Source organism: Bos indicus x Bos taurus, chromosome 7 (genome assembly GCF_003369695.1).
Source record: "Bos indicus x Bos taurus breed Angus x Brahman F1 hybrid chromosome 7, Bos_hybrid_MaternalHap_v2.0, whole genome shotgun sequence".
Lineage (NCBI taxonomy): Eukaryota > Metazoa > Chordata > Mammalia > Artiodactyla > Bovidae > Bos > Bos indicus x Bos taurus.
This window is the reverse complement of record NC_040082.1, coordinates 50,210,306-50,237,373: the sequence shown is the minus strand read 5'-3', so window position 1 is coordinate 50,237,373 and position 27,068 is coordinate 50,210,306. Positions and strand designations below refer to the sequence as shown.

The following is a 27,068-nucleotide window of genomic DNA, read 5'->3' as shown; positions in this document are numbered from 1 at the left end:
CTGCTCAGGCTCAAACACATCTGTCATGCTGGTCCAGCCTACCTTCCACGTCGTGTTCCCCACTGTATTTCCAGGAACCTGGGATTCTTATCAACTCTTACATCCTTTCTACCAAAAACTTCCTCCTTCAGCTCCTTGGGGGAAACGAAGGAACTGATTGTTCCGAGTTTTTGTATGGCCTCCTGGTTTTCTCCACTGGGAGAGGTGGCTCTGGGAGTAGAGTTGGCAGGGGACACAAAGGAGAGAAAAGAAGGGGAAAAACAGGAGCTCTTTCCAGGGATGTCATAGGCCATGACCTAACTAATTCCACAGCCATCAATCGATCTGCCACCTGCACACTCGAGAACAGCCTGTTCTCTGGCCTTGCCTGCCCTCCAGACCAGGCATTGTTTGATGTGATGAGTTTTCATGAATGCTGATGAAAGATGGACCCTGCCCCACTTGCTACCTCCACCACCACCTCCTCCACTCGCCAGCCCAGAGGGCTGGTCTCTATGGGCCTCCAGCTCTACCTCATACAGAGTTTTAAGTGTTTAGACACATAGTCAGCCCTGAATAAAGCTCTCCTTCTTCTAGATTCACAGGATGTCAATATCAGAAGAAAATCTCAGGTCATTTCTTGTCCAGTTTCTGCTTTTTGCATAGCAGTGAACAGAGGCCCCAGATTATAGCCAGCCAAGGTCATTGTCACCCAGGGAGTTAGTGGCAGTGACAAGACCAGAGACCAGGTCGTCAGACTTCCAGAGTAGAGTCTGTCACTGACCTAGACTGTTTTCCCTGGTGCTGTGAAATGTGAATTCACTTCGAAGCTGCCCTGCTTGCTCACCTTGGCCCTTTAATCCTACCTCTGGCCTTCAGAGTAAATAAACACTTGTGAAATACTTCTGACATTCACCTGGAAGTCCCTCCTACCTTTAACCAAGCTGCTTTTGAAAAACAACTTTGCCTGTTAAAAATGAGAGGGTATTTACTGGGGTGATGTCACCCGGTCCAGGCCAGGTCCTTGATAAAGCTGAGTCAGGCTAACTACATTTTAGCTAAGTGCCTGTTTATTACCGTAAACAAGAGCTGTAACTCTGTTGTATCAGTTCACATTGCCCTGACCAGCTGCTTCTTCCCAAAGGCAACCTATGTAGAAAGTCAAACTGTCAGACAAGGGTGAATGCAAACTCTGAACGAGGGGGATTTGAAAGAGCTCTCCAGCTGCTTTCCTTTGTTGCTGACTGGTCCTTTCCTGGCTGACCCATCCTTGTTTTAACTGGATCAATATACTCAGCAGTTCTGGTGGCCCTGAGAGTCATTCGGTATCTTGAAGGAAACTTAGCCTCTTTCTGCTCTTCCCATTATGTGTTGATTTCATAACTCTCAGAGGGAAATCTCGTTCCCCACATTTCTAAGTCCTTTGGGGGAGGGGGTCCCTCATGATTTAGTTGTTCAGACACCTATAATTATGTCCACGTGCTCTTCTATTATCCGTCCTACGTTACTTCATCTTGTCCACCAGGATATCCCAAAAGACTTTATAAAGTATGATGCGGACAGATTATAATCTTCAAATCATATATCCCATTGACATTCTAAGTTGTCTTCATCTAGCACAGACTCGTGCACATAGGAAATGCCCAGGTAATTTTTAACTGAATAATTCTTTTATTAAATCATGGTATCACTAGCTGTGTTGCATTGTGTGAGCCACATGGCCTATATCTTAAGAGGATTGTACAACATGGCTGGTGTCAGTGCGCATCAGGGTCAGCCAGGGAGTTGTGCTAAAAATGCAGGTGCCTAGGCTCTGCAACCCCAGAGAGTCTGATTCAGGCCCCAGCAGCTGCATCTCCAGAAGTTTTCCAGGTGATTCTGATGCAAGTCATCTTCAGACAATCCTTTAAGAAGCACTGGCCCCAGAGGCCCGTGAGTTCCCATGTGTCACCATTCTCTGGTCGCTTGTAACTGAGTCAGCCTCCAGCCTCATCCCCAGCAAGAGCCTCCTGCTCGCAGACCCTTCCTTGGACTCACCTGCCTTTATTTCTCCCTTGTTTCCTCAAGTGTGTGGCTGTGGCCTAGCCCAGTCAGGCTTCTTCTTCAAGAACCAGGAGTACATCTGCACGCAGGACTACCAGCAGCTCTACGGCACCCGCTGCGACAGCTGCCGGGACTTCATCACAGGCGAGGTCATCTCCGCGCTGGGCCGCACCTACCACCCCAAGTGCTTCGTGTGCAGCTTGTGCAAGTAAGTGGGTGGCCAGTGAGGGCTGGGGCCCCCTGCCTCGGTCCCTGGGGAAGGGAAGAAATGGCCTTTCCCAGGCAGATCTCCAGGTGAACACTTTCATTCCTAGAATCTCAGGGGTGGGAGGACTTGACAAGCAAATGGTTTTGAACATTTAGCAGCTGAATCCTGTCTGTTAGATGTGGTCTAATACAAAACACTAGTTTGTCCCAAGATGAAGGCAGAGTAAAGATCTGAGCCCCTACACTCAAGTCTCCTTTTTCCCATCAAAAGGCCCCAAAGGAACCACTGAGTGCCATGGCCTCTCAATACTCAGTGTGGAATCCACAGGTCTGGCTCAGGCTCTCACATCCTCAGCCACATGTGGTCCTGAGATGTCTATTTATAGCCTTCCTCCACAACCCTGGAGGTGACCCCACCTCTGTAAGCCTCAGCTTCATTGGTAAAATGGGCACCAAAACCAGTCCAACTTCACTAGGTTTTCAGGAAAATAAATGAGATGATACCTGCTCAGTGACTGGTACCAAATTGTGTCTGATTTTATTATTCTTTTCTTTATCATAATGTTCATCATCCACCTCCTCAAGACTTTACAATTTATTTTTAATTGAAGGATAATACTTTACAATATTGTGTTGGTTTCTGCCGTACATCAACATGAATCAGCCATAGGTATACCTATGTCCCCCCCGCCCCACTCTTGAACCTCCTTCCCACCGTCCACCTCATCCCATCCCTCTAGGCTGTTACAGAGCCCTGGTTTGAGTTCACTGAGTCATACAGCAAATTCCCATTGGCTATCTATTTTATATATGGTAGTGTATATGTTTCCATGTTACTCTCTCCATTCTCAAGACCTTTGATAGGTGATGGAAAGCTCACCATCTGCCTCCTCCCTACCCCAAGCATCCCCATCACTTGTTAACTTAGCAAATGTACCTTAAAGACCCACTGGATACCAAATACCATATTAAGGAGACAAAAAATAAAGAAAACCTCAACCCTGTCCACCAATATTTTAACATTTAATGGACTGCTCTAAGTCATAAGTAAAGCACTATTGGAGTATATGTATGTACTTTTTAATAGGGAAAGTAATTTATAGATCAGTTATTCTTCTCATAAAATAACCACCTCTTTGTTACCAGTTAGAATTATTAACCACTTGGAGTTTTTGACTGAGACTAATGGCACAGTGCCTAAGAAAATATCATTCAGTGGCATTCATTCTTTCATCCAGCCCTTAAAACCTGGGCCTTAGGTCCTAGAATGCCAGAACCATTGGAAGTTTGCACAGTAGGGTCCATATAGTATAAAGTGGAGGTTTTGTGAAGCCCCATGGAGGTGAGGTGTCTTCTCAAGGTCATGATCCATGTCCTTTTACCAGTAGTGAGTGCCTGGGCTGTGACAAGAGCACAGCTCCCCCCTCCCCAGCACTCGCTCCATTGTTCATGTCGCTAATTTAAGGGCAGTAGAACCACGGCAGGCTTAGGGCCGTGTGCTCAGAATCCATGTTAACAGCCATTCTAGACTACATGAGCAAGAGCTGCTGCGTGATGGGATTGGCTGTGCTGAGGGTTCTAAACAGTTTATATTTAGTTAGGGAGGCAGGACAGGACAAGCTTGAGATTCCTGAGCTATGGAACTCCCAACTGTTCAAAGGCAGATGAGCAGAGGAAGAGGTTCTCTATGGGTGTCTAAGATTCCTGGGGAGTAAAAGGAAGACATTTTGGCAAATTGAATTGAGTTCTGCCTGACATACAGGGATAGGTCAAGTTGGGAAGACATCCTTCCAGGAGGAAGCACACCTGAGACGAGCTTTTAGCCTCTTTATTGTATAGAAGGAAATAGAAACCCACTCCAATATTCTTGCCTGGAGAATTCCATGGACAGAGGAGCCTTCCAGGCTATAGTCCATGGGGTCACAAGAGTCAGACACGACTTTGCGACTAAGCCACCACCACCACCGTTGTATAGAGGAGAAATGTAAGCTCAAATAAGTGTTGTGATTTTCCCAATGTTTAAAAATCATGTAAATGGCCCAACTGGATCTCCTTCCAGTCCTGATCCTGACTGAGTGGTTTGGCTCTGCCTCGGGAACAGCCTGTGAATGTCGCTGGTACTCTGTATGTGCTGTATGTGCTACCAGAGGTCTTCAAGTACATGTCGTCAAGTCACCTATAGACACACAGCCCTCTGGAGAGGAGGTGTTGAATTTCTTCTTCTTCCTCCTCACAGGAAGCCTTTCCCCATTGGAGACAAGGTGACCTTCAGTGGGAAGGAATGCTTGTGTCAGACGTGCTCCCAGTCCATGACCAGCAGTAAGCCCATCAAGATCCGCGGACCAAGCCGTGAGTCTTCCCCGCCGGGTGCCTCCCCGTCTGCAAGCACATCTCCCAGGGCTCCCCTGTCCCAGTTTCACTGACCATTTCCCTCTGCAGCCTGGAGGGAAGTGGGGGCAGTTCCCACCCTGGAGGACTCCTGAAGTATGACCCAATTGGCAGACAGCCCAGACTCATGAGCTTCCCTACATACAAATGCAGGAAAAACAGGCTGCCCAACAGTAAACAGGGATGGCCTGGGCCATGTTTCAGCCGCTTGGGTGGTTCTCCTGGGATGAGCGGGCCTCCTTGTCTCCCCTCTGGTCCATGCTGCCTGGAGCACCCCAACAGAGCTGATCAGGTGTTTTCCACCAGTGGCTCTCAATTCTTAAAATTCCCCAAAAGACTATATGCAGACATATCTTAGCAAAAGATGGAATATGGGAGAAAGCCACAAGGGCTGTGTTTAGTGTCTCTTAGGGTGTGTCCTGTGGACTGCAGCATTAGCTTCACTGCAAAACTGGCAAAAATACAGATTTCTAGGCCCATTTTGGACTTGTAGGAATGGGACCTAGAAATATATGATCGTAAGAAGCTTCCTGAATGATTCATTTGCTGCTTCTAAAACTGAGAACTACTCATAAAGGTCATGTTCTATCACTAAAATACAAGTTGGGGCATGAAGGGGAGCTGAGAATCAGAGGTGTGCCTTAGAACAGTCATTCTGATTTATTGAATGTCCATTCCATTCCAACTTGTCTAGCTGTAAGATATCTAAATCACTGTTGCAAAACGCCCTTCTCGGACCCCTCACTGCATGTGCCCACACACACACCCAGGGTCTCGTAAGCCAGGTTGCTGTGCTGCTAAGTCGCTACAGTCATGTCCGACTCTGTGCGACCCCATAGATGGCAGCCCACCAGGCTCCCTTGTCCCTGGGATTCTCCAGGCAAGAACACTGGAGTGGGTTGCCATTTCCTTCTCCAATGCGTGAAAGTGAAGTCGCTCAGTCGTGTCCGACTCTTCGTGACCCCATGGACTGCAGCCCACCAGGCTCCTCCATCCATGGGATTTTCCAGGCAAGAGTACTGGAGTGGGGTGCCATCGCCTTCTCCAAAGCCAGGCTAGGCTCCAGCATTCTTTCATGTTACATGACACTCTCACTGGCCTTGTCAGCAGAATCAGTGAAAGCCCGTTAGCGTCCTGTGCTGCATCACTGCGCCATGTAGGGGCTGTCAGCCACAGCACCAGCAGAATCAGCATGCTGGGGCTGTGTCCACTCGAGGAAGGTGAGCCTAGAACCACCTCCCCCAAGTCAGCAGGACTCAGCTCCCAGCGGCTCTAATAGCAAGGGAGCCTGTTGGAAGGGGTGCTCCCTCCATCATCCTTCCCTCCTTTCAGTTGATTCAGACCTGTTCCCAGACCTTCCTTCAGTGTCTTTGGTGGGGATCCAGAAAAATTTGCTGCTCTGAGCAGGTTTTCATCTCGAGGTGGCTAAGGCTGAGTGCACACAGTTATCCTTCCTAACTGCTTGAAAGCATCATCCAGAATGATAGCAAGTCTGGAATGCTGGGATGCAGGACCACAGGACCATGCTGCTCAGGTACCCTGACACCAGTGAGACCACGTGTGAGGCCATAGAGAGAAGCCAGCTGGAGTCAGGAGGCTGTGTTCCTTCTGTGTGATGCATACCTGTCAGGCAGCCTCCCTGTGGCTCAGTTTACCCAACTTGGTGGAAAGCAAATTCAGCAATCAGACTAACATACATCATAGTGTGTAAACTGCTCTCTAAATATAAAGTGAGGGGTTTTGTTGACTTGGCGTTCTAATCTAGAAAACATGCCAGAGGAGAACTGAGAATAAATTCCTGAATCTGCTGTTATTTCACTCAGCTTGTGTTGTGTGTTACTGTGTGCCTTGGGGATCTCAGGCAGGTGGGAGATTTCCTCAGCTGCATGTGGGAGGCCTGCATGGGAGCATGTCCACGAGGAGAGGCTGTTAAATGTCTCCACCATAATTCTTCAGATCAGGAGGTGGAAGAAGGGAAAGAAGAGTCAGTACAGAAGAACAGTGAGCATGTGGGCAGTCTCCAGGGGAATGCCGAGGATCATGGCTCCTCTTGCTACTCACGAAGTCTAGACATCAATGTGTGGATCTGTGGGGAATATGTTTCAAAGAAATGTTCTTTCCCCAAAGGTGGTCACTGTCCATGCTGCAAACACGAAGTAGTCTCCTGACTCGAGGGGAGGTTGGAAAGGCTTCTGAGTCCCCCGAGCATGGAGGAAACTGAAACAAGATTCAGAAGAGTGCTAAGATAACAAACATAGCTTGGAAAAGGAAAATTAAGGACGAAAAGCTTGCTGTATTTTTGAGCCAGAGGAGTGTGAATTTTCATTCCTGGAATGTCAAGACACTGTGGAAAAGCAGAATCTGTATCTACTCAGAAGAGATCAAGAATACTTGGGAACTGTTAAGAGATGGGAATCATGTTACTTATCACAGGCAGGAGAACTGTTTCTTCACAGACCTCGCTGAGAAGAATCGGGGGCAGAACATCACCAGCACCATTGCCATCACCACCACCATCACCAACATACCATCACCACTGCTAACACTGACTGACTATTCCTAGTGCCAGGCACTGCACAGACCTCACTGCAAAGAATCAGCACAGTAGTACCATCTCCACCAAAACTACTGCCATCACGGCTGCTAGCATTGACTGGCCATTACTATTGTCGGTACTGCACTAAGTTTTCTAAACATCTCACTGAATCATTACCACAACTCTATGAGGGAGACAAGAGCAATGGTTTTTAGATAAGAAACCAGATACTCTAAGAGTGTCAAAGATCACTCAGATAATGGTAATGGAACCAGAGTGTGAGCCTAGGCAAGTCTGGCTTTGGAGCCTACTCCCTTAACACCCTATACCAGAGACATGACTTGCTAATAGGAAGGGTCCTGTCTTTCTGGATTAGTTGCCTAAAACAAGGTGGGGAGCTTGCTATGACTCACACACCCACCTATTTTTGCTGTAATGAATGACACAGTCAGAAAAAGCTAAAAATAATTGTCTGGGGTCTTCAGAGATTCCAGTAAACGGAGGGATTTAGGAGGAGCAGGTGCATCGTGCTTATTGCCAGCTGAAGGTGGTAATTTTGGAATAAAGAAGAACGTATGAGGAATGGAGTGGACAGCTGGCTGTGCAGAATCCAGCTTGGGACAGGGTGTGTCCTGACCTTGCTTATTACACCGGGTCCATGGGCTCCCGGATGCAGTGCCTGAAGCTCCAATGTTGGTCATAAGTAAAAGTTGGAAGAAGAGGGGAGAAAAAGATCCTGGTAAAGATCCTTCATCTGAAGCCAGTTGAGTGGAGGATGAGCAATATAATATGGAAAAAAAAAAGTGGAATAGGTGTGCCAGAATTCTCTGGAGGCATTAGCAGGCCTTCCCTACATCAGAGATACTGCTTCTGACCTCATATCAGAGATTGGATAATGTACAGAGTATGAGTTAAAAACCATGAGAATGTGGAATAATAATGATAAGAACCACTTATTGGGTACATACATGCCCGGCACTGTGCAAAGTCCTTCCAGGCCTGACTTCAGTTCATCTTCACACCAGTCATGTTCAGATGAAGAAGCTGGACCTGAACAGTTGCACAAGTAATCAGCTGGGGAGCTGGGATTCTCCCCTTGGCCAGCCTCCCTCCACTCACTCTAACCTCTCAGCTCAACCTAACCACTATACTGTACCATCTCCTAAATTTTAATTCAAGATGCCAATTCATATCAGATGTGTCACTGCAACTTAAAGAGATGGAGCTCATCTCTTTTGTGGCCACAAAAGGATGCAACTCTTTGAGTAAGGTTTATTGAAAAGATAGACAATGGTGGTATTAGCCAGTAACTTCTCTATCTCCATGGAATCTACAAGTGAATTTGCTCAGACCATGTCAAGCAAGGAAAAGTGAAGTGCAGGAGATAAAGGAGAAGCGAGAAACTGTAGTTGTCATAAAAGATTTGAAGAAACACATTTAGGGTAAGAGGTAGATAATCCTTGGTTGCTTAAAAGAGGGGGTGTCACAAGAATTCAGGCCTCAGCTTCATATTAAAAAGGCCATCATGACAGTCATACCTGTCCAGAGGCAAGAGGGGGTGAGCTGCTTACCCCGGAAGGCAGTGATTTAGAGGAAGATGCCCACCTGTTGAGAATGCTGAGGATTACTGTGCTGGGTGGGACTTTGATGTGAACTCTGAGCCTCTGTGGAATCATTTAACCCTATCAAGAAAGCCCACAGAGACACAAATTCAGCACCTATGGCCTAGAAAGCTGGACCAGATGCCTGAGCCCTCGGGTTTTCCTATACAGAGCATGGACAAGTAATTTCAGAGGCCCTATCTATAAAAGAAGAGGGGGTACTGACCTCTAAACAATGACATTCCAAAGACTGTGATTGGGATGGAGTGGAAGTTGACTTATTCCAGGAGAAAAAAAAGGAAAAGAAAGACATCCTAAATCTGTTCTACCAGCCCCCGTTTGAAGCCCTGGGACTTGAAGCATTTTCCAATGGGAGACCTTCTTGCCCCCAGCTTGTGCTAAGAGACATTAGAAAGGTGCTGTGTAGCCAAAAGGCGTGGACTATGGGAGCTGACTCATACACACACTTCATCAGGGCCCAGACTTTCCACAGCTTGCTGGACACACCCCCTTCCTAGAGGCACAGATGCCTCATCTCTTCTCCAGGACTGGCTTCGAGCTGGATGAGAGAGCTTCAGCCAACCTCTCCCAACTTGCTGTGTGTCTCTCTCCTCCTCTTCTGCTCCCAAGTGTGCATTTGCCTTTGGTGCCAAGAAGGGGGCCTGTGCTCTGGTAAACATTGCCCCTTGACCCTTTCCTCCTCCAGAGTGGGACATCCGGTCAGCTAAGCCTGAATTCCCAGCATCTCCCAAGTACCTCTGACCTGCCTCCATTTCCTGCCCCTCCCTAGACGTTATTGAGCAACAAGCAGCCTCTGGGCCCCCCTACATGCTATTGGCCTCAGTGCATGATCCAGGGTGATGGAAACGGAGAGCAAGGGTGCCTTTCTGCTCTGGAACAACCTCATCAGACTCTTTAACCCTCACTGCTTGGGGAGGCAGATGTTTGGTTTGTTCAGTTCAGTTCAGTTCAGTTGCTCAGTCATGTCCAACTCTTTGCAACCCCATGAATTGCAGCACCCCGGGCCTCCCTGTCCATCACCAACTCCTGGAGTTCACTCAAACTCACGTCCATCGAGTCGGTGATGCCGTCCAGCCATCTCATCCTCTGTCGTCCCCTTCTCTCCCTGCCCCCAATCCCTCCCAGCATCAGAGTCTTTTCCAATGAGTCAGCTCTTCGCATGAGGTGGCCAAAGTACTGGAGTTTCAGATTCAGCATTATTCCTTCCAAAGAACACCCAGGACTGATCTCCTTTAGAATGGACTGGTTGGATCTTCTTGCAGTCCAAGGGACTCTCAAGAGTCTTCTCCAACACCACAGTTCAAAAGCATTAATTCTTCGGCGCTCAGCTTTCTTCACAGTCCAACTCTCACATCCATACATGACCACTGGAAAAACCATAGCCTTGACTAGATGGACCTTTGTTGGCAAAGTGACGTCTCTGCTTTTGAAAATGCTATCTAGGCTGGTCATAACTTTCCTTCCAAGGAGTAAGTGTCTTAATTTCATGGCTGCAGTCACCATCTACAGTGATTTTGGAGCCCCCAAAAATAAAGTCTGACACTGTTTCTACTGTTTCCCCATCTATTTGCCATGAAGTGATTGGACCAGATGCCATGATCTTCGTTTTCTGAATGTTGAGCTTTAAGCCAACTTTTTCACTCTCCTCTTTCACTTTCATCAAGAGGCTTTTGAGTTCCTCTTCACTTTCTGCCATAAGGGTGGTGTCATCTGCATATCTGAGGTTATTGATATTTCTCCCAGCAATCTTGATTCCAGCTTGTGTTTCTTCCAGTCCAGCGTTGCTCATGATGTACTCTGCATAGAAGTTAAACAAGCAGGGTGACAATATACAGCCTTGACGTACTCCTTTTCCTATTTGGAACCAGTCTGTTGTTCCATGTCCAGTTCTAACTGTTGCTTCCTGACCTGCATATAGGTTTCTCAAGAGGCAGGTCAGGTGGTCTGGTATTCTCATCTCTTTCAGAATTTTCTACAGTTTATTGTGATCCACACAGTCAAAGGCTTTGGCATAGTCAATAAAGCAGAAGTAGATGTTTTTCTGGAACTCTCTTGCTTTTTCCATGATCCAGCGGATGTTGGCAATTTGATCTCTGGTTCCTCTGCCTTTTCTAAAACCAGCTTGAACATCTGGAAGTTCACGTTTCATGTACTGCTGAAGCCTGGCTTGGAGAATTTTGGGCATTACTTTACTAGTATGTGAGATGAGTGCAATTATGTGGTAGTTTGAGCATTCTTTGGCATTGCCGTTCTTTGGGATTAGAATGAAAACTGACCTTTTCCAGTCCTGTGGCCACTGCTGAGTTTTCCAAATTTGCTGGCATATTGAGTGCAGCACTCTCACAGCATCATCTTTCAGGATTTGAAATAGCTCAACTGAAATTCCATCACCTCCACTAGCTTTGTTCATAGTGATGCATTCTAAGGCCCACTTGACTTCACATTCCAGGATGTCTGGCTCTAGGTGAGTGATCACACCATCGTGATTATCTTGGTTGTGAAGATCTTTTTTGTACAGTTCTTCTGTGTATTCTTGCCACCTCTTCTTAATACCTTCTGCTTCTGTTAGGTCCATACCATCTCTGTCCTTTATTGAGCCTATCTTTGCATGAAATGTTCCCTTGGTATCTCTAATTTTCTTGAAGAGATCTCTAGTCTTTCCCATTCTGTTGTTTTCCTCTATTTCTAGCTTTGATCACTGAGGAAGGCTTTCTTATCTCTTCTTGCTGTTCTTTGGAACTCTGCATTCAGATGCTTATATCTTTCCTTTTCTCCTTTGCTTTTCGCTTCTCTTCTTTTCACAGATATTTGTAAGGCCTCCCCAGACAGCCATTTTGCTTGTTTGCATTTCTTTTCCATGGGGATGGTCTTGCTCCCTGTCTCCTGTACAATGTCACAAACCTCAGTCCATAGTTCCAGGCACTCTATCTATCAGATCTAGTCCCTTAAATCTATTTCTCACTTCCACTGTATAATCATAAGGGATTTGATTTAGGTCATACCTGAATGGTCTAGTGGTTTTCTGTACTTTCTTCAATTTAAGTCTGAATTTGGCAATAAGGAGTTCATGATCTGAGCCAAAATCAGCTCCTGGTCTTGTTTTTGTTGACTGTATAGAGCTTCTCCATCTTTGGCTGCAAAGAATATAATCAATCTGACTTCGGTGTTGACCATCTGGTGATATCCATGTGTAGAGTCTTCTCTTGTGTTGTTGGGAGAGGGTGTTTGCTATGACCAGTGTGTTCTCTTGGCAAAACTGTATTAGCCTTTGCCCTGCTTCATTCCTTATTCCAAGGCCAAACTTGCCTGTTACTCCAGGTGTTTCTTGACTTCCTACTTTTGCATTCCAGTCCCCTATAATGAAAAGGACATCTTTTTGGGGTGTTAGTTCTAAAAGGTCTTGTAGGTCTTCATAGAACCATTCAACTTCATAGAACCGTTCAACCGTTCCAGCTTCTTCAGCGTTACTGGTTAGGGCATAGACTTGGATTACTGTGATATTGAATGATTTGCCTTGGAAATGAATAGAGATCATTCTGTCGTTTTTGAGATTGCATCCAAGTACTGCATTTTGGACTCTAAGGGAGGAGGTGTGCGTGGTAAGTTATATCCTTTGCCTGGGTGCTAGGAGGGCTGCTCATTCAGCACATCTGCTCTAAGTTCTTACTGTGTGTTGAACATGGTGCTAGGCAAGAGAATAGGTTTAACCAAAAGCACACAAATCACAAACCATTGAGCATGTGAGCCTAAAGGTGAGAAAAAGTAGAACCTAAGCTTGGATCAGGGATTCTCAAACTCTGCTGTGCTTGGAGATCTTGAGAAAATTCAGTGACAAGGGCTCTATTTCCAAAATATATAAAACAGCTCATGCAGTTCAATATGAAAAAAATAACCCAGCCAAAAAAACGGGTAAAAGAACTAAATAGAAATTTCTCCAAAGAAAACATACAGATGGCCAACAGGCACACGAAAAGTTGCTCAAACTTTTTGCATTTTAGAGAAATGCAAATCAAAACTATAATGAGGTGTCACTTCACATGGGTCAGAATGGCTGTCATGAAAACATCTGCAAGTGACAAATGCTGGAGAGGCTGTGGAGAAAAGGGAACTCTCCTTCACGTTGGTGGGAATGTAAATTGATACAGCCACTGTGAAGATCAATATGGAGGTTCCTCAAAAAAACAAAAGATAGAGCTATCGTATGATCCAGGAATTCCACCCGCGGGCATTTACCTGGAGAAAACTCTAATTTAAAAAGATACATGCCCCTCAGTGTTCATTGCAGTGCTATTCACAGTAGCCAAGACATGCAAGCAACCTAAATGTCCATCAACAGATGATGGATACGGAAGATGTGGTGTATATATACAATGGAGTATTCCTCAGCCATAAAAAAGAATGAAATAATGCTACTTGCAGCAACATGAATGGACCTAGAGATTATCACAGTAAGTGAAATAAGTCAGAGAAAGACAAATATCATATGATATCACTTATATGAGGAACCTAAAAATATAATACAAATGATTTACAAAACGGAAACAGACTCACAGGCATAGGAAAACTTATGGTTAACAAAGGAGAAAGGGATAAATTAGGGTTTGGGGATTAAAAGATACACTCTACTACATGTAAAATAGATTAGCAACAAGACCTGTATAGCACAGGGAACTATATTTAATCCCTGTAACAACCTATAATAGAAAACAACCTGACAAAAAATATATTACATATGTGTGTGTGTGTGTGTGTGTGTGTGTGTGTGTGTGTGTAACTGAATCACTTTGCTGTTACCTGAAATGAATACAACGTTGTAAATCAAGTGTATTTCAATAAAAATAAAATAGTTAAAAATAAAAATTCAGTTGATCTGGATGGGGCCCACATTTCTACACATTTGCAATTTCCCAGGTGACACTGATGCTGCAGGTCCCCAGGTCACAGAGAGTTGCATGAACTTTGTTAGCAACTTGAGAACAGGCTAGGAGCAGTTCAGGGTCCGCTCTGGATGAACCATGGTCAGGATGACCAGCAAGGAACTTTCTGGAGGAACCCTATGAGGTCTTTCTTTCTCCCTCACACCAGGACCCCTTGTCAAGAGGCCAGGGTGCCTTTGGCCTTTCGCTTACCTGACATAATCTCGACTGGCGCTGGTACCTAGGTGGGAGCAGTTACAGAAAAGCCAGCATTCAGGAGGGGTTGCCTAGATTTGGGCACGAGACGACAGCAAGGGTCCCAGAGCCCAAGGTGCTTTGCTCATCGGGTCCTCCTGTCTTTGCAGACTGCGCTGGGTGCAAGGAGGAGATCAAGCATGGCCAGTCGCTCCTGGCGCTGGACAAGCAGTGGCACGTCAGCTGCTTCAAATGCCAGACCTGCAGTGTCATCCTCACTGGGGAGTACATCAGCAAGTAGGTCTCTCCCGGCCCCGCCTGCCTTACCTCTGCATGCCCCAGGCCTGGCCCCACATGGCCCTTGGCCTGAGTCACCAGCAGCATCTCCCTCCATTTCTGTCCGGCTGCCACACTCCTGCCACAAATGGCACCCCACTCACCTTGGGCCCTCACTCGGTGCTTCCTCTGTTCTGAGATGCTCTGCTCTGTTCTGAGCATGTTGCTCCTCCCCTTCCTCTGGTCTCAGGTCCCATACCCTCCCCTCAGAACTGGCTTCATACCACCTCTTACAGGCCCTCCACAATGGCCCTCCCAGTGGCCCTCATCGGCCCTATTGGTTTCCTTCGGGTAGGTCAACACCATTTGCGATTGTATATTTAACCATGTTACCTTTTTAATAAGGATAATAATATTAGCTGTCATTTATTGAGCTTTTAGTATGGACAAGGAATGTAATAACTGCTCTGTACAAGTTATCACATTAAGCCCCATGACTACCCCCATTAGGTGTTAACCCCTATTTGAAAAGCTGCAGAAACTGAGTCTCAGGAAGTTATTGCTGCAGTGATTATATTTAGTGTCTGTCCTCACCAGGGTGGGACTTTGTTTAATTCACTGCAGCCTGTAGCGCAATGCCTGACCCAAAGTCGATAATACAGCTGTTGACTGAAATGAGATAAGAGTTGTTGTCAGGAGAGACGGCCTAGCCCCGACACTGAACACTAGACAAGGCCCCTTGTGCCAGGCCCTTATGACCATATTTACATACTCAAGTACCTAAAAAAAAATTAGGGCCACTAGCCCTCAGAACTTATTACACTTTGACCCAGACATTTTCTAGTATCACTCTCTGACCTGATGCTAGGATGTAGTAAGCATTAAAGTTGTAGCATGCATGGTTCTGCTGCCAAGAAATAAGAGAGACAGGCTATATGCGTAAAATATGATGACTCCAGGGTACATGTGATTCAGAGCTCAGGAGAAGTTCTGTTCTTTAAGACCTTTCCAATCAGAAGTGACAGAAAACCCAACTCAAACTCCCTGAATGCAAAAATGGGAGTTTATTGACTCATAGAAATGGGAAGGCCAGTGGCATTCTGGCTTCTGGCATGGCTGAATCCAGAGGCTTAAAGCTGTCATTAGCCCTTCAGAAGCCTCACCCTCTCCCCAGTCTTTCTTGTCTCTCTCAGCTCTGCCTTCCTCTGTGTCTGATTCATTCTCAAGCAGGACCTCTCCAATTGGTAGCAAAGATGATTACCAACAACTCCAAGCTTTGTTTCTAGCAGCTTCATAAACCTGGCAAAGAGAGAGAGGCCTCTTTCCCAAGAACTCCAGCAAAAGTCCCACAACTGCCTCTGATTTGGCCTCCACTGGGTCACATGACAATCCCTGACCAATCACTGGCCAGAAGGATCTAAACCCTTGAGTCAGAGAGCAGCCCTTTGTAATTGTGAGTGGGAAGGGCTGGTTCCCAGAACTCAGGCAAGGTACTGCTGCTATCAAAAAGGGAGGTAGGTACTAGCCAAACAACCCTTGTCTGTGTCAGAGGTCTAAGCCACAGGCTGTGGCTGTGACTGTTCACTTCTAACTAGCAGAAGTGGTATCTGGAATATGTGAGAGCTTTATGGAAGATGGTAATATTTGGTCTGGACCTTGAAAAGGGGTATAAGATTTGAAAATGCAAAGGAGAGCTTGTAGCCAGAATGCCCAGCCTGAGCAAGGGCAGGGAGTTGCTGGCCACATCCATCCTGTTTGCTGGAACTCGGGTGTGTGCACAGGTGAAGTCCAAGGCTGCAGAGGTGAGTTGAGGTCACAGCCCGAGCGCTTTGAACACATATTAGTGGGAGTTTGGCATGCACCTCTGTGCCTGCCAAGTAAGGTGTTCCCTTGATGAGATGCCAGCCAGGAGTCCTTGAGTCTGTGAGTTCAAGTCCAAATTCTCTGGGGCAGTAAGGGTTTGCTCAGAGCTCCTTATGAGCAGGTCCAACCCAGATTATCTACCACGCCTTAGGCCTCTGCAGCTGGTCTCTGGGCTCTTCATCCGTCTGCCAGCAGAGTGGAAGGTGCTTAGCAGCGCCAGCTCTCGTATTGATGCCCAGGTTAGAAGCCCAGCCCACTTGACCTCAGCAAGAGACTCAGCTTATCTGAGTCTCAGTTTTCTTCATTTATAGAAACAGGGCTAAAAAGAAGAACCCTCATAGGGTTCAGAGATCTGTGCTTTGTACCTAATCAATACCCAGTAAATATTAATTTTTACACTCTGCCTCTTTTTAGAATCATGTATGTCTAATTCCCAAAGGCCTCACCCAGCAGCAGACAGTGCTTCCCAGGCATGCATGGGGAGCTTGTCAAGATGCAGACTCCCTGGGCCCAAATTAGGAGGTGTTGGCATTTATACCCAAATTTTGCTGTTTCATTGCACCCACCTCCTGACAAATGACTTTATCCCCCTGCAGGGTTACCCTCCTACCCCACAGAGTGTGAAAGGGTTGAGGGTGAGGGAGGCTTGTCTCATGGACCCACAAACAACAGTGTCACCTCGTGACTTTGCTGAGCACCAGTCCTCAATGCTGCCTCTCCTTTAGGAAACACTGACAGCCCTGCTGCCCAGGGTGGGATCCCAGCAGTACCCGCAGGGCAGCAGCATGGATGTGCCTGGTCTAAGGCCTCTCTGCATGTTAGCGAGTTCTGTCCCATACAGAAGATGTCATCGGCACCTCAGAGAGATGTCGTCAGATCTGGGCCTTAGAGCTAGGCCGGGCCGAGCTGGGCTGAGCGCTTTGATGCCCCCAGTCATCCCCACATTGGCCCTTAAAAGCTGAACCCAGACATCCTTTGGGGACTCCTGTCAGCCATCATGGGGATCCCCCTAGGACAGGTGCTGTGCTGAGCCCTGGGACACCCTGGAGCCACATCCTTTAATTCTCATGACAGCCTGCTGAGAAACCAGACCATGTGGATTTGAACCAGCACTAGATCATTTGAGTTGGGTTTTCTCATCCACACAATGGGAAGACCACTAATTCCAACCTCATAGGACTGCTGCAAGTATTAAATGAAATAACCTATGTAAAATACCATCAGAGAGCCCAACACATACCGAGCAGTAAATATCAATGGCTACTGTAGTAGGGGATAGTGTAAGAATAACTAACAATAATCTTATTACTGCCCAGTAAGTTACAAGCACTGGGCAAGATTGAGCACTTAGGAGATGACTGGGGAGGGCAAGGGTTCCTGTTTTCTACTGTTGTAAGAGCATAGTCATATGATTCTTTTTGTACCAGTATTTTGTTAGAAAAGGAACCCTTGCTGCTGCTGCTAAGTCGCTTCAGTCGTGTCCGACTCTGTGTGACCCCATAGATGGCAGCCCACTAGGCTCCTCTGTCCCTGGGATTCTCCAGGCAAGAACACTGGAGTGGGTTGCCATTTCCTTCTCCAATGCATGAAAGTGAAAAGTGAAAGTGAAGTCACTCAATCGTATCCGACTCTTAGCAACCCCATGAACTGGAGCCTACCAGGCTCCTCCATCCATGGGATTTTCCAGGCAAGAGTACTGGAGTGGGGTGCCATATGCAAAAAATTGATCACATTGATGACCTCCTGAAAGGGAAACTGGGAGAGACTGAGAGGAGGGTACAGACTTTTCCCCTTGTGGCTTTGCAGTGTGCCAAATGCAGATATTACCTATTCTAAATGGAAGCTTTTTTTTTTTAATGACCTTTTAAAAGAGTCCTTTAGGGTAAAAGGAAGAGACTAGGTCTGGAATATCTGAGGAGAGAGCAAAGAAGAAGAGTGAGGGGCCCTCACAGCCAACAGCAAACAGTACTTTCCAGGCATGCGTGGGGAGTTTGTCAAGATGCAGGTTCCCCAGCCCTCTCACCCCAGGGACTGTCTGATCCTGTAGATCTGAGGGGTGTCTGGGCAGTTTTTGCACTTGGAACAGCTACCTGAGTGCTTCTAATCTTGGTCCAGTCACAGTTATCTTTGGGTCTGGGAAATTCCACGTGACACCCCCGCGGACCCCCCTAATTTCCTCTTCCTGTGTGGATTTCCTCTGCAGGGATGGCGTTCCGTACTGTGAGTCTGACTACCACTCCCAGTTTGGCATTAAGTGCGAGACTTGTGACCGATACATCAGCGGCAGGGTCTTGGAGGTGAGTGGGTACAAGTACCTGTGAAGATGACTGAGCAGGTGGCCTATGACCCCACAGAGTCATCTCTGAAGAAGGGGAAAGTCACCCCATACCCCTTTTTCCTTAGCTTCTACCTCCCCTGCTTTCTCTACCTCAGCTTAGCTTGCTACATGACCTTGAGCAGATAACCTTGCTTCTGTAGGTACCCCTCAAATGAGAAGCTGGACGAAATTACTCCTTGTTCAAAAAATGTTGTGTTGGAAATATCAGTTGTTTCTCTGGATTCAGACCCAGATAGATTACTGGGGAGTGATGATTATGATTTTCTTCTTTGCCCTGCCTAAAGGATAGAGCCTTTATTTTTTTAAGCATTCGGTAATGTGCTGATTTATGAACCAGCTTGTCTAGCAGCCTGCTCCCTAAGCCCTTCTTTGGCTGGTCCATCACCATGGTAACAACTTTCCTCTGCTTCTGATGCACAGCTCGCTCTGCCAGTGACAGACAACCTGCAGCACCCATGCTGAGCCCCTCCCCGAGCCCCCATTCGCTGGCCTTCCTGGCCTTCCCTCCCACACTCTGGGCCCAGGCAGCTGTCTTCCCATGCCTTGGGACTACCCACCTTGAGGAGTCAGAAGCAGGAAAGAGTTTGGTGCAAATGAAAAGCAGTGGCCTAGCATTCTGTTCATACCAAGTCAAACAAGTAGAATCGAAATGTCATACGTTCTTTTGCTAGGCAAAAATTCTAAAGTTTTCTGAAATATATACATTCTATTATACATTCTATTTATATATATGTATACAAAAGCTTTCTAATTTATATTTACTCAAAATTTTGATATAGTTTCATGTATTTTGGCATCTAGAATCACAGCTAAAAGTCTAGAAAATTTATTATCTTAGTGATTAAAATAACTTGAATGAGGCTTGAAACTCCTAACCCAGTTCTGAGAACATAAAGAAATATTGTTGGTTAAGAAGACAGGAAATTAACATGTGATACAGTATTAATAACTAAAGTACAGATTTTGTTCAAATCTCAAAAAATGAAAAACAATAGCCTAAGAGTACAAATAATTGGGTGCTAATATTGACTCAGTTGCTTACTCATGCTCAGATTTTGGGGTGAGTGTCTTTGCCTTTCTAGTTCCACATTTTCTCATCTGACAGTGGCCGAGGGACAACAGACTGGGTCAGGGCTTACGAACAGAATCATTAATTCTGACAAAGCTGGCTAGGAGACCGAGGTTGCCTGGAGTTAGCAGTGTGTTGAGAAGGATCCTACAGCCTCAGCTCAGGAGAAAGTGTAGCAGCCAGGAAGGGATTCTGAGGAGATGCAGTGTAGTTGAGCCCTGAGGGTGAGAAGGAAGCTGCCCTGTGAAGAGCTAGAGGAGGAATGAGCTTGACCCTTTCAGGGAACAGAGAAGAAGGCCAGTGTGGCTGAGTTCTATAAATCAGAGCTAGAGGAAGATGGAGTAGATCATAAAGGGCATATCATATCAAGCTTTATAGGCCTGTTTAGGAGTTTATGTTTTATAGTAAGTGCAGTGGAAATTCATTGGAGAATTTTAAACCAAAGAGCAACACTGTAAGATTTCCATTAAGAGACTATAGGGAATCAGAGAATAAGATAAATGCACAGAGTGGATAAGCCATCAGGCATTTCCAAGGAGCAGTAGGAGTGCAATGTGGAGAAAAAGCATGAAACAGAAGTACATGGAGGATTTGGGCCCAGGTTTCTGAGGCCTGATACCAGGGCGAGGCGTCTGGAATTCACAGGACAGCAGAGGGTTGGGGAAAGGCCAAGCAGAAGTGACCTGCTTCAAGCTGCGCCTTGGGGAGAAGAACATGATGTCCACAGGCTAAATTTAAAGGAAAGAAACTGGAAGCAGGAGACCCGCAAGAAGACCTCGACCCCCCAAGGGCTTGGGAGGTGCAGTGGCAGTGGCAGGGTTAACCAGCCTGTCTGCAACACTGTGGAAGTTGAATTCCAGTAGCTTTGCAACCATGGGGCCGCTTGTAGATGCAGCCATCAAAGGGGAAGAGGCCAAAGGTTGAACCCGGGTGTGAGGCCCAGGTGAGAGGAAGTCTGGTGTTGCCATTGCGGAAGTGCAGATGGCAGGGAAAGACTGATCTGAGCAGAAACACGTGAATTCCCTTTGGGAAGGAGTGTGGTGGAAACACCAGGAAATTTTCAAGAGGACAATGAGAATGTGGACCAGAGGTGAGGGACAAAGCTCAGGCCTGGAGGGAACAGTCTCCAAAATGCTAAGATTTGAATAATAGTCAGCACCCTGGGAGTCATCAGGATTTCTTAGAGAAAGAGGAGAGGGCTGAAGATAACATGGGGAGTGGCAGCTTGCAGGAGTGCAGAAGGAGACTGAGAAGTCAGAAAAAGAGGAGGAGCGCTAAGGGATGCAGGATTGGGTGAGACTGGGGAGAGGTGGTGAGAGGACAGAACTCCAGAAAAGATGGAAAGTAAGTCAGAGTGTTGGGCAGATTCTGCAAGAGCAGTTAGTGATATGCAGGCTGAGAAAAAGCTGTGGGGTGTGGGACACGGTCACGTCCAGGAGAACCACTTGTCAGGTCTGCAGAATTGTGGGCAGGGGCACCCACAAGTAGTGGGGGTCAGTGGCCTGTTGTCATTCAGACTTTGAGTCATATCTGACTCTTTGTGACCCCATGGACTGCAGCATGCCAGGCTTCTCTGTCCTTTACCATCTCCCAGAGCTTGTTCAAACTCATGTCCACTGAGTCAGTGATGCCATCCATACATCTCATCCTCTGTTGTCCCCTTCTCCTTCAATCTTTCCCAGCATCTTTAACAGCATCATCTTTTAGAATTTGAAATAGCTCAACTGGAATTCTATTACCTCCACTAGCTTTGTTTTTAGTGATGCTTCCTAAGGCCCACTTGACTTTGCACTCCAGGATGTCTGGCTCTAGGTGAATGATCACACCATCGTGGTTATCTGAGTCATGAAGATCTTTTTTGTATAGTTCTTCTGTGTATTCTTGCCACCTCTTCTTAGTATCTTCTGCTTCTGTTAGATCCATACTGTTTCTGTTCTTTATTGTATCCATCTTTGCATGAAATGTTCCCTTGGTATCTCTAATTTTCTTTAAGAGATCTCTAGTTTTTCCCATTCTATTGTTTTTCTCTATTTCTTTGCATTGTTCACTTAGGAAGGCTTTCTTATCTCTCCTTGCTATTCTTGGGAACTCTGTATTCAGATGGGTATATCTTTCCTTTTCTCCTTTGCCTTTCGTTTCTCTTCCTTCCTCAGCTATTTGTAAGGCCTCCTCGGACAACTGTTGTGCATTTTTGCATTTCTTTTTCTTGGGGCTGGTTTTGATTACCACCTCCTGTACAATGTTACGAACCTCCATCCATAGTGCTTCAGGCAGTCTATCAGATCTCACCCCTTGAATCTATTTGTCAGTTCCACTGTATAATCATAAGGGATTTGATTCAGGTCATAGTTGAATGGCCTAGTGGTTTTCCATACTTTCTTCAATTTCAGTCTGAATTTTGCAATAAGGAGTTCATGATCACAGTCAGCTCCCGGTCTTGTTTTGTGCTGCCTGTTTAGAGTGTCTCCATCTTTGGCTGCAAAGAATATAAACAGTCTGATTTTGGTATTGACCATCTGGTAATGTCTATGTGTAGAGTTGTCTCTTGCGTTGTTGGAAGAGGATGTTTGCATATGATCAGTGCATTCTCTTAGCAAAACTCTATTAGCCTTTGCCCTGCTTTATTTTGTACTCCAAGGCCAAACTTGCCTCTTACTCCAGGTATCTCTTAACTACCTACTTTTGCCTTCCAGTCTCCTAAGATGAAAAGGACATCTTTTTTTTTTTTTTTTGGTGTTAGTTCTAGAAGGTCTTGCAGGTCATCATAGAACTGTTCAACTTCAGCTTCTTCGGCATTAGTGGTTGGGGCATAGACTTGGATTACTGTAATATTGAATGGTTTGCCTTGGAAACAAACAGAGATCATTCTGTCATTTTTGAGATTGCACCCAAGTACTGCATTTCAGACTCTTTCGTTGACTGTGAGGGCTACTCCAATCCTTTTAAGGGATTCTTGCCCACAGTAGTAGATACAATGGTCATCTGAATTAAATTCGCCCATTCCAGTCCACTTTCACGGATTGCTAAAATGTCAATGTTCACTTTTGCCACCGCCTGTTTGGCCACTTCCAACGTACCTTGATCATGGATCTAACATTCCAGGTTCCTAAGCAATGTTTTTCTTTACAGCATCAGACTTTACTTTCACCACCAGACAAATCCATATGTCACTGGCATATGTCACTGAGAAATCATAAAAGCAGATTTTTCTTTCCAGAAGGGAGAGACTTCAGTTACACGCAGGGCCAGAGCCTCAGACAGGAATTTGTCCCAGCATTTCCAGGCTGCTCTGAAATCATGTCAGCACCTGTCTTTCCCCCAAGTGTTACTGTCATTCAGCATTGTTGGAGCCCCCTCTTCTTGGGCAGCTCTTGTGACTGGGTTTCCATTGATTCCATTTGTATGAGGCTCCATTAGCATCTTGGATGTATTGATTTTTTTTTTTTTTTTACCTTAGATCTGTAAGAGACTTTTGCCAGTCAACTAGTTCACCCTCCTTGCTTTACAGATGAGAAAAGTGAGGCCTGAGACATGTGGTTCTTTCCAAAGTCATATGCTGTATTTCTGGTAAAGACAGAGCTGATACCTAGGACTCCAGCCTCCTGTATTCCACACCAGTGCCCACAGCTCTCAGTTCTCCAGGGCCATTGACACAGTGGGATGTCAAGAAAATACACCGTTGGAGTTAAACAGACTTGAATTCGAGTTTTATCTCTTCTAGCCATGAAACCAAGCAAGTCTTTCTTTGAGTCTTAGAGTCTTTATCTATCAATGGAGAATACTACTGTTATTTAACTCCTAGTAGATATATATATGCCAGTGTGAAATCATGGAAAATATATATAATAGTTTCTGCCCCTGGTTCCTGGCACAGAGCTCCTAAAACCCTTGTAATTTCCTAAGTGATAAGAACATGAGGAGCATATTTTGTTCTAACATTTGGTTTTTGACCTCAGTTCCTGAACATAGAACTCCTAAACCCCTCAGAAATTTCTGAGCAATGGGAGCATCTTTTGTTCTAATGAGGCGACTCATGGGCGGGGGCCGGTCACCAGAAAGATCAAGCCATGATTAGAAGCTTGAAACTTTCAGCCCCGACTCCCATCCTCTGGGAAGGAGAAAGGGCCTAGAACTTGAGTTAATGATGATCCTGTCGACACAAAGAAGCCTCTGTGAACATCCCACAAGCACAGGATTCAGAGAGTGTCCAGGTGGGTAAACACCCGAGGTTCTGGGAGAGTGGTACTCAGTGAGAACATCCCGCAAGCACAGGGTTCAGAGAGTGTCCAGGTGGGTAAACACCCGAGGTTCTGGGAGAGTGGTACTCAGTGAGAGGGCATGGATGCCCCGTGCCCCCCCCATATACCTTGAACCTCTTCTGTCTGAATGTTCATCTCTATCACTCTATAGCAAACCAGTAAACATAACTATTTCTTGAGTTCTTTGAGCCATTCCAACAAATTAATAAACCCTAGATGTGGGTCATGGGAACCCCAGTTTAATGCTGGTCAGTCAGAAATAAGTGACAATTGGGACTTACCGACTTATCTAAATTAGGGTTGGGGGAGACAGTGATGTGGGGGAGACGGGTCTGAGCCCTTAACCTGTGGGGTCTGACACTCTGTCCAGGTAGAGTATCAGAATCAATTAAATTATAGGACACTCAGCTGGTGTCACAGAGAACTGCTTGGTGTGGGAGAGGAAAAAACCCACACATCTGGTGTCAGAAGTATTATGAGTGTGGTAGTGGTCTGAGAGTAAGGGACAAACACAGGAGTGTGTTTTCCTTTATAGCTAGTCAGGACTGTCTTGGTTGCAAGTACAGAAACTATACTCAGAAACTACCTCAGACCAAAAAGGAAATTTATCAACTCCCATAGTGAAAAACCCAGGAGTCGTCCTTGCTTCAGGCACAGCTGGATCCAGCACTCACACAAATGTGTTTGAATATCTTGCCCTCTTGGTGCAACTTTCTTCTGGGTTGGCTTTATCTCTCTCCTGTATGATGTGGAAATCGGACACCAGTCACTCTAGGCTTCCATCCTGTCTGCCAGCATTTCCAGTGGAAGGAGAGCTTTCTCTTTCCTAATAGCTCAGCAAGCATCCTGGGACTGGCTCTCACTGGAGAACCTCAGGCCCGTCTCCAGACCAGTCACTGTGAGCATAGTGTTGGAATAACCACATGGATTGACATGGGGAATGGGTAGTCATTCCCACCCAGGAAAAGCTTGATGCTGTTTCTGGAGGAAGGCTGTCAGCCAGACCAAAACAATAGCCTCCTGCTATGGGTCCCGGTATGTTTCTGGGTACACAGTAGGCACTTAATTAAATTCCATGTCCCCTTCCCACCCCACAATCCCTTCCTCAGTGACAGAACTCAGCATGCTGAGCGCTGACCACACTCCTTTCTTGCTGGTCTGTGTCCTTGCTGGGGAGAATCACAGCCCTGGGGTCCTATGCTGCCTGCCTCACATTGCTGTGGTTCTCAGTCCTCGCCAAGGGGGCCCATTTTCCAGCTACTGATTCTTTGTCCTGAACACTGTGTTCTGGACTTTGGCTGGTTAACAGAATGTCTCATCTTATCCCCCTGACTGGTTCCCCTTGTGCTGGCACCAGAGGCTATGTGGCCTCCCTCCCACTCCCTCAGGTGGCTTCCGTGCCATCCTTGGCAGAGTTTCTGAGATGTGCACAGAGCCTCTTTCGGCTAGAACAGGGTGCTGGGGTGTGACATTTAGGAAGATGCCAGCTTCAGTTTTGCCAACCCACTGTTTCCATTCTAGAAACAGATCTATAATTGAAATGATAAAGAGACACAAAGTAGGAAGAGACTACTAATTAAAACGATTATCCCTGTCATGGTATGGGAGAATCAGTCCCACGACATCTCAGCTTGGGAAAATAGCAGGTCCTTCCAGAGTCTGAACACCGTTTGCTTTGGTGACAATAAGGACATTCTCTCATTAGTGGGAGCTATGCAAACAACCAAGATGGCAAAAAAAAAAAAGGGATTTGGGATTTTTTTTCTTTTTTAAAAAGCCTGCCCTTTCCATCCATTTGCTTAATTTTTAGAATAAATCAAGTATCTCCCAAATAGATAAACCCATGCCCAACTACCCCCCAACTCAAACACACACACAAGATTTGGGGATAAGCCTTCAGCATTATGCAATTATAATACAATATTTTTAAGATTTTTTTGATGTGGGCCATTTTTAACGTCTTTATTGAATTTGTTACAGTATTGCTTCTGCTCTTATATTTTGGCTTTTTGGCTGTGAAATCTTAGCTCCCTGACCAGTCATGGAACTCAAAGCCACACCCACCCCCTCCCTTACATTGGAAGGCAAAGCCTTAACCAATGATGGCCCGAAGTCCCTACAATTTTTGAATTGGAAGGAGCCCATTAGCATCAGACCAAGTGATGGCTGGGGAAGGGTCCTTTAACAATACCCCAGTATCCATCAATTTGCCCCAAGCATATCCCCCCAAAAGGGAGGCTGAGTTGGTTGGATGGCATCGCTGCCCCAGTGGACATGAACTTGAGTGAACTCCAGAAGATGGTGAGGGACTGGGAGGCCTGGCATGCTGCAGTCCATGGGGTCGCAAAGAGTCGGACACGACTTAGCGACTAAACAACAGCAACAACATACCCCCCAAAAAACTTTGCCCTAACCTGAAATATACACCTTCAAAATGAGCCCCACTTTCCAACCCCATTGCTGCCTGAAGCTCCTCCATACAGCAGTTCTCGAGCCACCAGGGAAGGGCCCTCATGGGTCAGGTCCTCTCAGTTAGGCTGTGGTGTCAGGACTGTCTGCCCTCCGGGGAGCAGCTCCCACGTGGCTGCTGGCTTCCATTGGGACCTTGAGTCACAACCTTCTCCGAGGTGCTTTCTTCCACCTAGAAAGGAGTTCTCGGCTTCAGATCATTTCCATTTTCACTTGAAATAATGCGTAGGGAAACAAAGTGGGAATAGGGAAGGGGGCTCATCAATGCCAGATTGGGGCAGAGGCTCCCAAGCACAGTAGTTATGGGACTGGCCTGGGGGTCAGAGACTTCCTGACAGGTCCTGGCTTTGTGGGTCTCATTTGCCCAGTGAGCCCCCAAAATGTGTCTGTCCTGTGCCCTCTCACCATTTTTGCCATGCCTATGAGCGCTAGTAAAGTAATGCTCAAAATTCTCCAAGCCAGGCTTCAGCAATATGTGAACCGTGAACTTCCTGATGTTCAAGCTGGTTTTAGAAAAGGCAGAGGAACCAGAGATCAAATTGCCAACATCCGCTGAATCATGGAAAAAGCAAGAGAGTTCCAGAAAAGCATCTATTTCTGCTTTATTGACTATGCCAAAGCCTTTGACTGTGTGGATCACAATAAACTGTGGAAAATTCTGAAAGAGGGGAATACCAGACCACCTGATCTGCCTCTTGAGAAATTTGTATGCAGGTCAGGAAGCAACAGTTAGAATTGGACATGGAACAACAGACTGGTTCCAAATAGGAAAAGGAGTTCGTCAAGGCTGTATATAGTCACCCTGTTTATTTAAGTTATATGCAGAGTACGTCATGAGAAATGCTGGACTGGAAGAAGCACAAGCTGGAATCAAGATTGCCAGGAGAAATATCAATAACCTCAGATAT

At 46.2% G+C, this 27,068-nt stretch overlaps 1 protein-coding gene across 8 annotated transcripts in view; it reads left to right on the top strand.

The window, feature by feature from the left end:
* Window positions 1-27,068, top strand: part of ABLIM3 (actin binding LIM protein family member 3) — a 136,977-nt gene that overhangs the window by 60,625 nt on the left and 49,284 nt on the right. For all 8 annotated transcript variants that reach the window (XM_027546006.1, XM_027546005.1, XM_027546004.1 and 5 more), the window contains 4 exons: window positions 2,047-2,230; window positions 4,466-4,578; window positions 14,057-14,183; window positions 18,229-18,322. In XM_027546006.1, the coding sequence (XP_027401807.1) occupies window positions 2,047-2,230; window positions 4,466-4,578; window positions 14,057-14,183; window positions 18,229-18,322 (518 nt within the window). The remainder of the gene's footprint in view (window positions 1-2,046; window positions 2,231-4,465; window positions 4,579-14,056; window positions 14,184-18,228; window positions 18,323-27,068) is intronic.